This window comes from Rutidosis leptorrhynchoides, chromosome 4 (genome assembly GCF_046630445.1).
Source record: "Rutidosis leptorrhynchoides isolate AG116_Rl617_1_P2 chromosome 4, CSIRO_AGI_Rlap_v1, whole genome shotgun sequence".
NCBI classification, from domain to species: domain Eukaryota; kingdom Viridiplantae; phylum Streptophyta; class Magnoliopsida; order Asterales; family Asteraceae; genus Rutidosis; species Rutidosis leptorrhynchoides.
The window spans coordinates 591,093,092-591,111,274 of NC_092336.1; the positions used below are offsets into that span (position 1 = coordinate 591,093,092).

General features: G+C 31.6%; 1 protein-coding gene across 1 annotated transcript; it reads left to right on the forward strand.

The window, feature by feature from the left end:
- Window positions 1-1,870: 1,870 nt before the first annotated feature.
- LOC139839754 (pleiotropic drug resistance protein 1-like) lies at window positions 1,871-17,219 on the forward strand. Its single transcript, XM_071829904.1, has 22 exons — window positions 1,871-2,430; window positions 6,816-6,936; window positions 7,045-7,133; window positions 7,208-7,292; window positions 7,804-7,963; window positions 8,054-8,130; window positions 8,233-8,286; window positions 8,366-8,456; window positions 8,537-8,838; window positions 8,905-9,186; window positions 10,340-10,656; window positions 10,796-10,956; window positions 11,040-11,143; window positions 11,372-11,528; window positions 11,658-11,830; window positions 11,943-12,275; window positions 12,382-12,756; window positions 13,084-13,217; window positions 13,301-13,528; window positions 13,616-13,787; window positions 15,931-16,185; window positions 16,799-17,219. Exons 1-22 carry the CDS (start codon window positions 2,057-2,059, stop codon window positions 17,054-17,056), a joined length of 4,302 nt encoding a protein of 1,433 aa, XP_071686005.1. The 5' UTR covers window positions 1,871-2,056; the 3' UTR covers window positions 17,057-17,219.
- The last annotated feature ends 964 nt before the right edge of the window (window positions 17,220-18,183 follow it).

Consider the following 18,183-nt stretch of genomic DNA (forward strand, 5'->3'; position numbering starts at 1 on the left):
CGGTGGGATCAAAGATGAACAAAGAAAAAGATTGGGTGCCAATTTTAAAATAAGTTTAATAAACAATTCTCGGAGTGGAAGGCTAAAACATTGTCATTTGAGGAGGGTTTAACTCTTATTAAATCGATTCTCACTAGCTTTCCTTTATACTATTTCTCGATGTTTCATGCCCCTTCGTGTATCATCAAATTGCTTGAACAACTGCGCTGTCAGTTTTTCTGAGGCGGTTCGGTTGAGAATTCCAAATTACACTCATAAAATGGAATGACATTTTAATTTGATATGAAAAAGTGCGGGCTAAGTATCGGGTCTGGCAGGGCTGAAAATTGGGCTTTGATTTGTAAATGGTGGTGGAGTTTCTTATCCGAAAAAGATTCACTTTGGTTCAAAATTATTCAAAGCATTTATGGGCGGGATGGGGGGTTGGGTTTTATTTCTCAAAATCCGTGTAACATTCGGTACTCTATCTGGAGTTCTATTGTTAAAACTGGTACAGATTTGTTGAAATATAATGTGAATTTGGCCTTGTCATTCGAAAAAATTAACATTTGGCAATGGTTCGAATACATTATTATGGGATGAATTTTGGAATGGTTGTTTTAAAGATAAATATCCAAGGTTATACAGATCAGACGCGGACGTGAGCTGCTTAATCCGCGATCGATTGGCTTGGGATGGATCTCGCTGGAGTTTTAGTTGAAACTGGTCTCGGGAAGCATCAGACAAAAGCTATGATGAACTAGTTAACCTGATCCTCGAGCTTCCAATATCGGGTTTCTCTAATAATGCTCGTGATGTTTGGAAATGGAGGTGGCATGCGGATGAGGTCTATAATACAAAGAGGATGACTGAAATTCTAGATGACAAGTTAATTGAGGTGTTGAGACAAGATGATGCAACTTTCGTTAACAAGAATCTTCCTCAAACAATAGGTATTTTTGTTTGGCCTTGTATTAGAAATAGGCTACCGATACGGAACGAACTAGATAAATGTAGAATTTCGATGTCTAATTTGTGATGATGCACTAGAATCGGTTGAACATGTAATCTTCAAGTGTAAGCTTTCTAGAGATATTTGGGATGAAGTTCTTAAATGGTGGGGTTTCTCTCACACTTCAATGGTATTACTTGGGACAATGTGTTTGATCTATATCACGACCAAAATAAATTGAAGGCGGGTCGATTAGTATGACAAACGGTTAGATGAGTTTGTGGTTACTTAATTTGGAAGAATCGAAATCTTAAATTGTTTCACAATAAATGCAAGTCGACATCGAAAATCTTAACCAACATCCAATTAATTTAAAATTTCGAGTGGCTTTCAAAGAGTGCAAAGAAGATCGCGATCGTTTGGCATCAATTGCTTATAAATCCAATTTCGGTGCCTTATGTTCGTCAAGGATTGGTATGGGCTAATATGGTTTCTAGTTTCCTTTGAGCATTTAGCTTTGTGTTCATAGTGTATTAGTGTTGCTTTGTTTAGTAAATATTATCCTGTATAGGTTCGTTTTGCGTTTTGTGTCTCGTTGTATAGTTTCCTTTGGATTGCTTGTGTCATCTAGAAGCCATATTGTATTTCTTGTGGTCTTAATAAATTTAGCTTTAAAAAAAAAAATATACACTACATCTACTCAGCACATAATGGTCGTTTCACGTTATTCCTATGCGGTGTGCTTAACCGGTTGCACGTTTAATATGTAATCACGTAGCTAGCTAGATAGGTAGTTATTTATAAAACAGAACCATGGTGGGTTATATTAAAATGGGTATTTACTTGCAACATAATAATACTACTAGCTTGTAGCCACACTACAATGAATATATATATATTGTGCTAATTCTGAGAACAAACATATCTTACACTGTTAATTACCTTTAGTTTCTCATGGTGAGCCCCTTTTCTTCTAAATGGGATCACCTTGATAAAAAAAAAAAAAAAAAAAAAAAACAACAACAACACCCTTCATGTTCTTGATTGATTCTTGCTAGTTAACCTCATCAACTTCTTTTTTTAAACATTTTCTTCTGAGGTTGTTTGATTTGATTTTTTGTAATAATGGATGGGAGTGACATATATAAAGCTAGTAGAAGTATAAGGTTAGGGAGTTTAAGCTCTAGAAGTAATGGAGGAATGGGGAGTTTAAGATCGGGAAGTACGTCGGTATGGAGGAACACTGGGATGGATGTTTTTTCGCGATCTACGCGTGAAGAAGATGATGAAGAAGCTCTTAAATGGGCGTCACTTGAAAAGCTTCCAACTTTTGATCGTTTAAAGAAAGGTTTATTGTTTGGATCATCTGGGCCGTCGAATGAAGTTGATGTAGACAATCTTAGCTATGAAGATCGAAAACGATTACTTGATAGACTCGTAAATATTGCTGATGAAGATAATGAAAAGTTTTTGTTGAAGCTTAGAAACAGAATAGACAGGTATTGAATTTTTCATTATTTCATGTTGATTGAAATTGGTATATAGAAAGCTTTGTGAGTTTTACAAGAACAACAACAACAAAAATTACAAAAATTTGGTGAAAGATATAAAATAGAAACTCTGAACACTTTAATTGAAAAAAGAGTCAAAAATAGAACTTTTTTTGAAGTTTATAACTACGTTAATCTCACGTATCATGATTCTCACGCAAAAAAGCCAGAAGGATGACATTGATTTTCTGATTATATATATATATATATATATATATATATATATATATATATATATATATATATATATATATATATATATATATATATATATATATCCCGGTCGTTGAACGGAAATTGTAAATATTAACTTTTAAAATCATTAGTATTAACGACAATTACAATCGATCAAATGTAGACTATAATTAGGAACATGAAGTTTTATGAGCCCGTTCGTTGAACGTAAATTATAAATATTAGTTTTTAAATCGTTAGTATTGAAGACAATCACAGATTTTATCGATCAAATGTAAATTATAATTAGGAACATAGAAGTTTCTCGTTCGTTGGTTGGAAATCGTAAATATTAATTTTTAAAATTGTTAGCATTAACGACAATTACATATGTAATAGATCAAACGTAGACTATAAATAGGAATATGAAAACGTAAATAAAATAGAATCGTTGCATGATAATCTTCTATAATTAGGAGCATGATAATCGTTACATGATATTTTTTAAAAATAGTTATTAAACAAAAATAGTTTTATCTCAACATTTTAATTACATATCTCATATATGAATATTGATCTTATGTCGAATAATGAATAAATTTGACTAGAAGTTGGGCATCAAATTATAAGAAGATACTAAAATATAAATTTCAATTATTTACGAAGTATTGTTTATGCCTATAATTATGGAAACTTAATAAATCAAGTACTTTTCAATTAGTTGAGGGTGAATTATAAAACAAAGAAATAACTTCTAAAGTAAGAAACAGTAACGAATTTGATTTGAATTAGAGATCTAATTATATTTGGATTATTATTCTGATTCCAAACGTAATTAAATAAGCTATTAGGAAAATCACATACCAGTGAGTTATTTTAGAAAGTTATTATTATTTAATTCAGTTTAATTGAGATAATGACATGTAAGATTATTTAATTTAATTTAATTAAGAAATTGACACGTGTGCAAATTTAATTCAGCTTAATGGAGAAATTGACACGTAGAATTAATAGTACGTGATTTATAATAATGTATAGATATATATTATTAGATCAGGATCATAAAAGAAAAAAAGCATCACAATTTTTTTTTTCTTTTGAACTTATCTATAAAATAATGAATAAATGTATTCCCACCCTTATCACACCATTAAATTATCATAAATGCATTCACATGCCTATCACCATTAATGCTATTGAGGTGATTAGGGGAAGCTTAAAGGGGTTTGGCCCCACTTTAAATTTAGGTAGTGAAAGTTGTGGTACTTTGAGTTGATGATATTTGAGCCTTTAAATCAATAACATCAGATTTCATACAAAATTGGTATGATCAAAATAGTTAAGTTTCGTAAAATTTGCATTATCAACAATTTATTTTATAAGAGTTATTATTAAACTTACACCTCACTAGCAGCATACGGTTGTGAATGATTCATTTACTAGTAAAAATTTTATACTTTACACATTTTTTTCAAGTATCGTTCACATTATATATGTACTACTAAATTTGATTATTAAATCTCATACTTTTTTTAGATTTATAATTTCTTTAAAAGTAAACAATCACTAAATATAATTAACTCAAAAGTTGTAAGGTTTTTCATGTTCAGATTATCTGGAAAGGGGGCGAGTAATCCGACTAAATACAATTAACTTATTTTAAATATATGTGAGATTGTTTTTTTAGAAAAAAGACCATTTAGATTTTCATTAAATATAGACTTGCTTAAATCAACCATTTGTTATTAATTTTGTTTTTTTTTTTGTTATTTTCATCCCTACTAATTTATAACTGCACTAATAGTCCTTAAAACAGTATTTGTTGCCATTTACATCTTTAGCCCTAACAAAAATTAACTTTCATCAAGTTTAACTCATGTGGAAGTCACTTATACAAAAGTTATTAGCATTCAAATGATGACAATTTAGGTTAAGTTTTTTCGCAGTATCTCACATGAGACAAATACAAAAATTAGTTAAAAGAGAACGTGCCTTGCTTTGTTTTGGTGTAGTTATATTAATATTAATTAATATATTACCTTCTTGCTTTAAAAAAAAAAAAAAATGGTCTTTTGATAAATGGCAAATTGGTATAGCTTTATACGCAATTGATCACCAACAAATTGGTGCGCGTTGTTTGAGGCATTTGATTGCAATAGTTGACCTATTTAGTTACATACCAATTGGTTTACATTGGAACCTCTAGTATGTAAAAATATAAAGAACAGTAGATAAATGGTCCATCGTTTTAGTACAGTATGGCAGTCCTTTTACATGTTTTGCAATTTCAGATCAATCTAATATGAAATTAGAGTTTATAAGATCAATTCAACAATTGACATGTGAAAAAACTTTTATCTAACTTTTGTATGAGAGAGTGAAAAAACTTAACTCAAATTGTCATCCTTTAATTGTAAATAACTTTTGTGTAAGTACAAGACTTAGCACATGAGTTAAATTTAATGGAACAGTTACTTCTCATTTCTAATAAGTATAAGAGCCGAAGTATGTTGGTCGGTAGAAACAGTACATGCTGACGTCACTCACTAAAATTAAACATTCAAGAATATAAAAGAATATAAAGGTTATTATTGACTTATATACCGTATGCTATTATTTTTGGACATTTGGGCCCAGTTGTTCAGCCCAACGGAGTTGGCTGGGCCACCCACTAGTTAGGACTAAAGATGTAAGTAATTGAGAATAAGTAATGTCTAAAGATTATTTGTGCAATTATATATTGATACGGTGAACAAGGGAAAAGGAATAATGGATGATTTATACAAATTTGTCTTAAGGTGCATTTGTTTGTCTCTTAATTAAATGGTTTAGCGTCAAATGTTGAACTATTCAACATTCAGTGCGTTTGTTTCTATAATCTGAATGATCGATGGTGCTGGATAGTTTAACATACAATACTAAACCATTCAGAGTTGAAACTATCTTTTAACCATTAAGCATCAAAATTTTATGTAATATATTTTTTTTAAATTATATCAATAACACTTATTAAACAAATATATTTAAGTTTGTTTTTATGTCAAAGATTAATAAAGTTATTTTAAAACATTCACATTATTATTCGTTGAAAATGATTATCAAACAATCCATATAATATTTTTATTCAGAAACAATTTCATTCAAAACTTTTAAATCTTTTAGATTATTCAGCATCGATGATGGTGGGTGTAGTAAAAATGGTGGTGGATATATCACCACCCACTCATGGGATATATTCAGTTATATCTTTAATTTAAGTTGAGATTTAAAGGATAAATCCTCATATGATGGGCGGAAAAATCACATGTGATTACCAGCCTTGGATCACATGTGATTAACAATTAACATTAACAATCAAGATTAAAACATAAAAAATAAAGGAAGAGTAATATGTTAATCACATGTACATGTGATTATATTAATTTAAGGGTTGTTAATCACATACGATTGTCTCGCTCATTATATGATCAAGTAATCACATCTGATTGTCTCGCCCATTATATGATTAATAACTGAGATTTATCGCTTAAATCTCAATTTAAGTTAAGAATGTACCTATTAATCAATGAACACTAAATTATTTAGGTTGATCACCCACAATAGTATTACCTAAAAATATTCTTTAACCAGAATAATTTGACGAAACCTTCTACTAGTTTGTAGCGTTACACAAACTAAAAAAAAAAAATTACAGAATAATTACAAAGCGTTCCACAAACGAAAAAAAAAATTAAAAATACTCCGTAATAATCTTTGAAAGACCAATGCTTGATAGTGGGTGTTGTGAGTTTCTACCGTTAGGGTTTGTTACTGAGTTTTTTGAATTAAAATTTAAAATATAATATACTTTAAACTTTAAGAATATGGGTATGAATTTGATACCACATAAGCAGTATGAGAAGGAGAAGATGATGGTATATCACTTACCGGCCGGTAGATTTAATTACTACTCATTTTCAATAAAAGCATATAAAAAGTTCTAATTTTTTGGAGTTGGGGTTTGAAATTTGATAGAAGGAGGAACAAATATATCTGTCTTAAATTACATTACAATAATTTGATTATGAAACTTATTCATGTGGAATTTGATTTGTGTTTACTTTAATCGATAATTATTATTAATTAATTAAATTTAATTTATTAAATGGAAATGTTAATAGGGTTGGGATTGATTTGCCAACAATTGAAGTTCAATATGAGAATTTGACAGTGGAGGCTGATGTCAACACTGGAAGCAGAGCTTTACCTAGTTTCATTAACTTCCATATTGATATATTTGAGGTAATAATTAGTTATTATTCTATCTAAATCTAATATAATATATGCATATTTGCATACAATTTATTTAAATCTTTTTATTGATATAGACATGTTTGATCCTATCATCAGATGTTCTTGAGCTTATTCCGTCTGCTTCCGAATTCAAAAAAGCATATAACCATCCTTGACAATGTTAGCGGGATCGTTAAACCTAGCAGGTGAGTCGAAACAACATGATTATATCTCATCATAATCCCTTAAAAAAATCTAACATAGCAAAAAATGTTTGCAGGATGACATTACTTTTGGGCCCACCAAGTTCAGGGAAAACGACACTGTTGTTAGCCATGGCTGGGAAGCTCGATAAAGAACTTCAGGTAAACTTGTTATTCGCAGTGATTCATTTCAAGACTGAAACATTTCAAAATTTTGTCAATCTTTTTGCTAAAACTATATGATCAAATTTGTTTAATTTTGTATGGGCTCTATTTTTTGAGTCAACAGCAAGCGTCGAATTATTGGCGTCTTGACTGCCGCTTAGAGCCTAAATTGAATTCCAGGCAGGATTTAAAACCCATGGAAATTTGATTCTACCATTTTCATGGCGTCTCAATTTTATTTTATTTTATTATTTTATTTTTAATTTTTAATTTTTTAAATTTTTTTCCTACTTACTGGCCGGAGGTCCACTCGGAAGCAATCTCTCTATTCATCGAATAGAGAGAGGGATGACTTTCTCCACTTTTGAGAGTGTTTCACTCTATGTGGAAAAATGACTTCTCTTTTATTCTCGGATAGGGGAAGGATTGTCTACATCTCACTTCCCCCATACACCACTCATGTAGTATTGGGTTTTGTTGTTGTTGTTGTTTAATTTTGTAATCATAGAGCTCGGGTAAGGTGACATATAACGGACATGAATTACATGAGTTTGTACCCGAAAGAACTTCTGCTTATATAAGTCAAAACGATGTTCATATTGGAGAAATGACTGTTAGAGAAACATTGGCTTTTTCTGCAAGATGCCAAGGGATTGGATCGCGTTACGGTTAGCATGAAATTAATAATCAAAATTCACTAATAATTGATTATTACCACAAACTAGTATTTTTGTAACATTGTGTTGCTTAAATTGCAGAGATGTTGGCAGAGTTGTCAAGAAGAGAGATAAATGCAAACATAAAACCTGATCCCGATATCGATGTCTTCATGAAGGTACAAAACAAAACCGAAATTCAGGAAAAATAATATGTTTTTTTATGTCTTCTTTTATACTCGTAGTAATCTGAATTAGGTACTCAATTTATAAATATGTAGGCTGCAGCATCAGAAGGTCAAGAAGCAAATGTGGTGACCGATTACACTCTAAAGGTATAAATTTTTTCGACTTTTATGTACATGAATGAATATCAAATATTTGTAAATCTAACGTAAATTGTTTTATGTGCAGTTGTTGGGGTTAGACATTTGTGCAGATACCATGGTAGGGGATCGAATGATAAGGGGGATTTCGGGTGGGCAAAAGAAGCGAGTTACGACTGGTAAATAACGTTTGTTTTGAAATATATCACGTATGAGACGTTTAGGCTAATTTGTAAACTACTCGTATTATAATTTTTAGGTGAAATGATAGTTGGACCGTCAAAGGTTCTACTTATGGACGAGATATCTACCGGTTTAGATAGTTCTACAACTTTCCAAATCGTGAAATCGCTTAAACAATTTACGCATATTCTCGAAGGAACCGCAGTTATTTCTCTCCTTCAGCCAGCACCCGAGACGTATGACTTATTTGATGACATCATTCTTCTAACCGACGGAATAATAGTGTATCAAGGACCACGTGATAATGTGCTCGAGTTTTTTGAATTTATGGGGTTCAAATGTCCCGAGAGGAAAGGTGTTGCCGATTTCTTGCAAGAAGTAAGTATTCACTAAATCTTATATGATGATGATAATGCATGATGATGTGGGAGCTGTGTTATACAGGTGACATCAAAGAAAGATCAACAACAATATTGGATGAGAAGAAATGAGCATTACAGATTCGTTTCGGCTCGGGAATTTTCAGATTCTTTTAAGTCGTTCCATATAGGAAAGAGACTCGAGAATGATCTTCGAACCCCGTTTGACAAAAGCCGAAGCCACCCGGCTGCTCTTACAACCGAGAAGTACGGTTTAAGTACAAAAGAGCTTTTCAAAGCTTGTTTTGATAGAGAGGTCTTGCTTGTTAAGAGAAATTCATTTGTTTACTACTTCAAATTGACCCAAGTAAGTGTCATACTATTGTTGGCTTATCTATAGTTAATATTAAAATCCTACAATGATGATGTCATACTAATTCTTTTGTTAAGAAAAAATCAAAAAGAAAAAGAAAAAATCTAAACATGGTGGGTGATGTCATTAATCTAAATAATTTTGAATTAAAATTAAATCTTATTAATTATTTATTATTATTAAATCTTATTAATAATTATTTTAATTATTAAAATTAAATAATTTTGAATTATTTTAATAATTATTTTAAATTGAGTACGAGAAGGTATAAAAGTTAAGCAGAAGGAAACCAATTCTAAATTTATATTTTAATTTACACTTTTAAAAAAAAATGACAACCAATATTATCTCTTATGATTTGATGTGGATTGTTTAATATGCATTTTAGGTGTTTGATGAAATGTTCAGCTGACGAGTTTCTTAGTCGGATTTTGTGGTTCTTCGGGTTATTAAACTAAATGACTTTAGCATTTACGTTCATTTAATACCTAAAACATATCATTAAACTGTTTCGTTTAAACAAATCTGTGGTACTAAACTAAATGACTTTAGCATTTACGTTCACTTAATACCTAAAACATATCATTAAACTGTTTCGTTTAAACAAACCCGTGGTTCCACGGGTCATTTCACTAGTGTTTATACATACGATAATGAAAATTATGACAACCCTCACAAGATAGCCCATTGGTTGGGCCTAATATCCATACAAGAGATCTCAAGTTCGAATTTTGTGGTCGGCAGGGATGGGTTGGAAACGGTCACAGAGTTAAAGTAATTCGGCTTAACCGCGTACGTTAGCGTATTGGGTCGGAATACTCGCCCTACCGAATAACACGAACAGAGAAAAACCTTGTAACTTCGATAATGATATTTTTTACATGTTTACTTAGTCAATTTAAGTTTTTAATTATTCTTCTTCTTCATATATAATGAGCCAAATTAATTAATTTCATTAGCTAAAACAGGGCTGGGCTGAAAGTAGACAAAAGTCTATTGTTTATAAATACAACTTCCTAAACTGTTTTCCGTTCGAGAAATAAAATATTATGAATTCATACTTATACATAAGTTTCAGCTGTTTTCCAGGATATGAGTTTTCTTGAATAGCTGTAATCAATATTGTTATCGTTTTGTGTTGTTTCAGCTGTTTATCATGGCATTAACGACTATGACCGTGTTTTTACGAACCGAGATGCATAGAAATACTTTAGAGGATGGAGGGAAATATAATGGTGCTCTTTATTTCGGTGTGATGATGATCATGTTTAACGGGATGTCTGAAATTCCAATGACAATTGCAAAGCTTCCTGTATTTTACAAGCAACGGGACTTTCGGTTTTATCCCTCGTGGGCCTACGCTCTTCCGTCATGGGTAGTCAAGATTCCCGTTTCGTTTCTTGAAGCAGGCCTATGGACAATTCTCACATACTACGTCATAGGATTTGATCCCCATTTCTCAGTGTTAGTCATCTTTTTCGAATTACAACTTTTTGTTCCATTTTTACTTGAATATATATATATATATATATATATATATATATATATATATATATATATATATATATATATATATCTTTACCGAATGTACACCTTTTGGCAGATTTATGAAGCATTTCCTTATACTCTTTGTTAGTAACCAAGTGTCTGCTGCATTGTTTCGTTTCATTGGGTCAATTGGTCGTAACATGATTGTTGCAAATACGTTTGGTTCATTTTCGCTTCTCATAATCGTTGCATTGGGTGGCTTTATCCTTTCACGAGGTGATTTTAAGTTAAACGTTGATTAAGTTGTAGTAATAAAACGGTTCATTTTCAATTTCAAATATAATAATTTCTCGTTGCAGATAATGTGAAAAAGTGGTGGATATGGGGCTACTGGATATCCCCAATGATGTACGTCATGAACGGTATCACGGTTAATGAATTTCTCGGGGACAGATGGAATAAGGCAAGTCACGATTTTCTTACTCTTGACCTCATTTTACATTGATAAAATAATGGGACGTGATTTGTACACAACCAAATTTTATCCATACACAACCAAACATGTTTTATGATGTTATACAGTACAACACTTTAAAGCATATTTGATTGGGTATAGAGAATAGCTAGTTGTCTATGGATCATCACCCTAAAAAAATTTCTTAAATCGTTACCATTTCCATATTATATGCAGCCTTTAAATGGTACGAGTACGACACTAGGGAAATCTATCATCACCACTCGAGGATTGTTCGCAGAAGCTTACTGGTATTGGATTGCGATTGCGTCCTCCGTTGGATTTATATTTCTCTTCAATTCGTGTTTCGGTTTGTCTCTTGAGTTTCTCAATCGTGAGTATCTATCTATCTATCTACCTCTACATTTTGGTACTTGAATAGAATGATGTTATAACTTAGAATAAGAATAAGAAATAAGAATAGTTATGCCCATTTGGTAACGTTTATCGTGAAATATTTTAGCGTTGGGGCAATCTCGATCTGTATCATCACAAAACGACAGTGACAAAAATGCTGTTGAGCTATCTTCTAGTGGGAGCGGAGGCGATCGAACCAAGAAGAAAGGAATGATTCTTCCATTTGAACCCCATTCAATTACCTTCAATGATGTCAAATACTCCGTCGACATGCCTCATGTAACGTTCTAACAATTTACCAAAAAAGTGTTTTATTTAATATTTATTACTAATTACTATTACTATGTATTACTATTACTATGAGCGTCATAAATTAATTATATTATGTTAGGAAATGAGAGATCAAGGAACAAATGAAGATAGATTGCTGTTACTCAAGAGTGTGAGTGGAGCTTTTAGGCCCGGTGTTTTGACTGCCTTAATGGGAGTTAGTGGTGCGGGAAAAACTACTTTAATGGATGTATTAGCGGGTAGAAAGACGGGTGGGTATATCGAGGGCGACATCAGGATCTCGGGTTACCCAAAAAAGCAAGAAACTTTTGCTCGGATCTCAGGATATTGCGAGCAAAATGATATCCATTCGCCTCATGTTACGGTTTATGAATCTTTGATGTACTCAGCTTGGCTAAGGTTGGCAACAGATGTTACCGAAAACACCAGAAAGGTTAGAGTAAATATAAATATACTTGAATGTAGACAAAACCCTGTATTTATTATTAATTAGTTTAGAATAAAAATGGTTAATTTTGATTGTGATTTGTTATTTGCAGATGTTTGTTGATGAGGTGATGGACCTAGTGGAATTGAACCCGTTGAGAGACGCATTAGTTGGGTTGCCAGGTGTTAATGGGCTGTCAACAGAACAGAGAAAAAGGTTAACCATCGCAGTTGAGCTTGTGGCTAACCCGTCTATCATATTTATGGACGAGCCGACATCTGGGTTAGATGCACGAGCGGCTGCAATTGTGATGAGGACGGTTAGGAACACTGTTGACACAGGAAGAACAGTTGTATGCACCATTCATCAACCTAGCATTGATATATTTGAAGCTTTCGATGAATTATTTTTGATGAAAAGAGGAGGACAAGAATTATATGTAGGGCCCGTCGGTAGGAATTCGTGTGAGCTGATAAAATACTTCGAGGTCCGATACGAATTTAAACGTAGCACAAAATCTTGTAAAATCAGTTTGCTAGAAATACTTGTTTATGTTTGGCCATTTTGTACAAATACCTTTTCGCGGGAAATAGACTATATGTGGATTTCTACTGTTTTTGTAAAAAAATGACTTTTGTGAAATGTTGACTCTTTTTGCGAAATGTTGACTTTTGACCGACTCAGACCCGACTCAGACCGACTTTGACCTGACTTTTAGAACTGTTGACCGACTCATACCGACTTTGACCTGACTTTTTGCAAAATGTTGACTTTTGACCTGACAATTTAAAACTGTGCTATTATTATGAACCAGGATATCGATGGGGTTAGTAAGATTAAAGACGGATATAACCCTGCGACGTGGATGTTGGAAGTCAGTACAACCGCTCAAGAAATTGCTCTAGGCGTCGATTTCACTGAAATCTACAGAAACTCGGAACTATTCAGGTAACTTGGATTTTCACATATAATGTTGCATTCCACAAATTGTATTACTATTAGCTTATAATAAAAACCGACATCTGTTACAGGAGAAATAAGGCACTTATTGCTGAACTAAGCGTCGCACTTCCCGGTACCAAAGACCTTTATTTCCCGACACAATACTCACGGTCTTTTTTAGTCCAATGTATGGCTTGCTTATGGAAACAACGTCTGTCCTACTGGCGAAACCCTTCTTACACGGCTGTTCGTTTTGCTTTCACCACTTTTATCGGGATCATGTTTGGTACTATATTCTGGGATCTTGGTAAAAAAAGGTAACAATCCAAATCTGAAAATAAATCATTTGTAACATTTTTCATACATATGTATCAATGATTAAGTTCGTACTATACTAATTATAGGAAAACCCAACAAGATCTATCTAACGCAATGGGTTCTATGTATGCGGCAACTTTGTTCCTTGGAGTTCAAAACGCATCGGCGGTGCAGCCAGTTGTAGACATCGAACGCACCGTGTTTTACCGAGAACGAGCCGCAGGAATGTATTCCGCTTTAGCATATGCCTGTGCTCAGGTAACTCTGTCCAACATGGTTTTTATTAGTAGAGTAGATTACATCGTTGGTACTAATAGTTATATCAAAGCTACTGATTTGGTCCTCTAAAATTTATAATTACGTTGATGGTCCTTTATTTAGAAACATATTGCCGAGATAGTCCTCTATTAAAAAACTTGTTCCCTCGATAGTCCTTTAATCTGAATTACTAACATTTAATTATTAAAGTTCAATAGACTTGATGACAACATTTAAATATTTAATTATTCACATTCATTATTTAGTTGAGGACTATTGAGGAACAAGTTTCTAATTAAAAGACTATTGACATAATTAAAAAACTTGAAGGACTGACTCAGTAATTTCGATGCAATCATAAGGACTAACTGAATAATTTACTCTTATTATTATATATATATATATATATATATATATATATATATATATATATATATATATATATATATATATATATATATATATAGGGGCATGATCAATGGGGAAGTAACCAATCGGGGGGAAGCAAAAAAAAATTTTCTTTTCGTTTTTTTTTTAATTTTTTTTTCGGCATCAAGATCACACGAAAATATGAACATTTAGAAAAGACACTTCGTGATGAATGTTATTATTTAGGCGGGAAAACGATCGACAAAAATCACATTCAAGATAATATTGTTCGTGAAGAATGTGAACGTTTTTTTTTTTTTTTTTTTTTTCATGTTTTGTGAAGTAAAATTTAACCCGATTTAAAGTTTAGGGTTTAGGGTATGGTGTTTTGGGCTTACTCCATAAACCCAAAACACCAAACCCTAAACCCTAAACTCTAAACCGTTCGTGTTAAAAACTCAATCTAAATCCTAAATCTAAACCCTAAATCTAAACCCTAATCCCTAAATTTCTAAACCTTAATATCTAAACCCTATAAACCCTAATTTCTAAACCCTAATATCTATACCCTAATATCTAAAACCTCAACATACGCTCGAAAAACACGATAATTGTTATATATTACTTCTTCGAACGTTTTCCCGCCAAAATAAAAAACATTTATCACAAAGTGTCTTTATTAAATGTTCATATTTTTATCCAATCTATAATGTTCGTGAATAAAGTTTTTTCAAAAAACGAAAAAAAAAGTTTGGCTTCCCCCCGCTTCCCCCCGATTGGTTACTTCCCTCTTGATCCTACCACTATATATATATATATATATATATATATATATATATATATATATATATATATATATATATATATATATATATAGAGAGAGAGAGAGAGAAATTTAATCAAGAGGGAAACACTTTTTTGGGGGGAAGTGGTAGAAATAATTTTTTTTTTTCGTTTTCTTGATTTTTTTTTCCTGACATCAAGATCACATGAAAATATGAACATTTAAAAAAGACACTTTGTGATGAATGTTATTATTTTGGCGGGAAAACGCTCGAAGAAAAAAAATGAAAACATTCATCATGAGTATTATTATTCTTCCGAGTTTTTTTCTGAGTTTTTTTTTAGGGTTTAAAAATTCGGGTTTAGCAATTAGGGTTTAGAAATTATGGTTCAAAAACAAGGGTTTAGCTATAAGGGTTTAAAAATTAGGGTTTAGGGTTTAAAAATTAGGGTTTAGGGTTTAGAAATTAGGGTTTGGATTGAATTTTTAACACGAACGGTTTAGAGTTTAGGGTTTAGTGTTTTGGGTTTACCTTAAACCCTAAACTCTAAATCAGGCTAAATTTTGAAAAAAAACTTCATATAAGATGAAAGAAAACAACGTTCCAAAAATATTACGGACTATTAGAAATAACATTACTCATGATGAATGTTATCAATTTTTTCTTCGATCATTTTCCCGCAAAAATAATACCATTATCACAAAGTGTCTTTTTTAAATGTTCATATTTTCACCTAAACTTGATGTCCGAAGAAAAAAAATTCGAAAAAAACGAAAATTTTTTTACTTCCCCCTCAAAAAAGTGATTTCCTCTTGATGATGACATATATATATATATATATATATATATATATATATATATATATATATATATATATATATATATATATACATATGTATGTATGTAAACCGAGACTCGAATTCCACAACCTTTTGGTTGATTTATGTTAGTTTAATGATCTGGATTTAATGTGTGCGCGTTTGATGTAGGTTCTGGTGGAGATACCGTACATATTTATGCAAACAATAACTTACTGTATCATTGTTTACACTATGATCGGATTCGATTGGACCGCTTCCAAATTCTTTTGGTACATTTATTTCCTGTTCTGCTTGTTACTCTACATGACTTTTTACGGCATGATGACTGTCGCCATCACCCCGAACGCCAACATTGCTGCCATCGTTGCAGCTTCTTTTTACGGCTTCTTTAATTTGTTCTCCGGCTTCATCGTCCCACGACCAGTAAGTTCATTTTCTTTAACTTTAATAAATTTTAACACTCTCAATTTGATTTTTTTTATTTGCTACCTGCTTGCTAGTTTCTTTAATGAATATTTTACTTTACTATTAAAAAATTATAATATTATAATAAAATTAGGGGGTGTTTGGCTTTACGTTTAGAATCTGAGTATTTGATTATCACATTTTCAAATCGTAAATAATTAATTACTCATGTTTGTCAAATTAAGCATCAAAATCAATTAATTGTGATATGAGAGACTCAAAACGTGAAAATGAAAAAGCAGGCAGGTACTGCAACAAAACATGATCAATTTTCCTTACCGCCTTTTTTTCACTAATTATTCCTTAAGTTTTCAAATAATCAGATTTACCAAACACCTAGAAAACCGATTATATGATTATTAAACGTTCTGTTACATCTGATTATTCGACTATAATTATCTAAAACGCATAATAAATTTTCAAATCGCAAATCCAAACATCCCCTTAACCTTTCATTCTTTACGAGTAAACCTCGGTGTTTAAGTTTGTTTATCGAAATGCAACTGAAAATTAACTTTTGTTCTCAGTAAGTAACTATTGATGTTTATGTTTGTTTATCAAAATGTAACAGAAAATTCCGGTGTGGTGGAGGTGGTACTATTGGTGTAACCCGTTGGCATGGACCATCTACGGCACGGTGGCATCACAGTTTGGTGACTATGATGATTTGCTTGTGGACGGTGAAACCGTGAAGGGGTACCTGGATCGATTTTATGGGTTCAAACATAGTTTTCTTGGTGCTGTTGCGGGTGTGCATTTCGGATTAGTTATTGGATTCGGGCTTATATTTGCATATTGCATTCAATCCTTCAATTTCCAGAAGAGATAAATAGGTCGCTTAAGTTAACATGTTTAAAAATAATCATTTTGTATTAGAAAAATTTACTTGGATAGTCCCTGTGTTTTACATCATATTTCTCACCCATTTATATTTAAAAACGTTACATGGGTGGTCCCTTTGATTTACAAAGATTATAGTTATATTTATTATATACATACCTACATTATATTTATATTTATATCTATATTTATATGTATTACTAGGTTTTTGAGTCAGTGCGTTACACGGGTGTATTAAAAACCGTGCTAAAATGTAATTTGCAGTTCATATTGATATGTAAATAGCGATGCTAAAAATATAGAAAAAGTATATAATAATTATTTAAGAGTCCGTGGTGTTGACAAATTTTAAAAATTCTTTTAAGTTTAAGAGCCCATGGTGTGACAAATTTAAAAAATTTGTTTTGTGTTTAAGAGCCCGTGGTGTGACAAATTTAAAAAATTTGTTTTGTGTTTAAGAGCCCGTGGTGTTGACGAATTTTAAAAGTTCTTTTGAGTTTAAGAGCCCGTGGTGTTGATGAATTTTATATGTTCTTTTGAGTTTAAGAGCCCGTGGTGTTGACAAATCTTAATAGTGGTTTTGTGTGGTGTTAGTAACTTAATGTCTACAATTTTTTTTTTCTCTCCATTAATATCATTTTAATATATAAATTATATACTACGTAATATTTAGAGTACATTGAAAATTTGTAATGGAACGTAGCATTAGTAAAATATAAATTATATTATTTTAGAATTATTTTATACAATTATTTTTTGAATAAAAGTGTAACCCGCGAGTTTAATTTTTTTGTTCGAGGAATGAATCCAATAAATTGAATATAGCTTATATATAAACTATGAATTATATGAATTTTTAGTTACAACCTTAAATAAATTGTATCTTAGTAACACCCTTTCATCCCATTCATAATTCATAATTTATATATTATTACGGACTACTTAATTATTATTATTTTTTGAAAAGCAAAGCTTTTATTTATATATTTCTATTTTACAACAATAATACAATAAATGATACAGCATAGCATGAGATGTCAAACCCCCTAAATGAGATCGGGGGTAAATGTGACCAACCAATACCAAAACACAAGTGTATAAACGATAACGACTCTA

Bases quoted from the DNA above. Each gene is read 5' to 3' on its own strand.
- LOC139839754 (XM_071829904.1), top strand. From the start codon at position 2,057: ATGGATGGGAGTGACATATATAAAGCTAGTAGAAGTATAAGGTTAGGG. The intron at 7,134-7,207 runs GTGAGTCGAAAC...AAATGTTTGCAG, and splicing joins GGGATCGTTAAACCTAGCAG to GATGACATTACTTTTGGGCC. The intron at 7,964-8,053 runs GTTAGCATGAAA...CTTAAATTGCAG, and splicing joins AGGGATTGGATCGCGTTACG to AGATGTTGGCAGAGTTGTCA.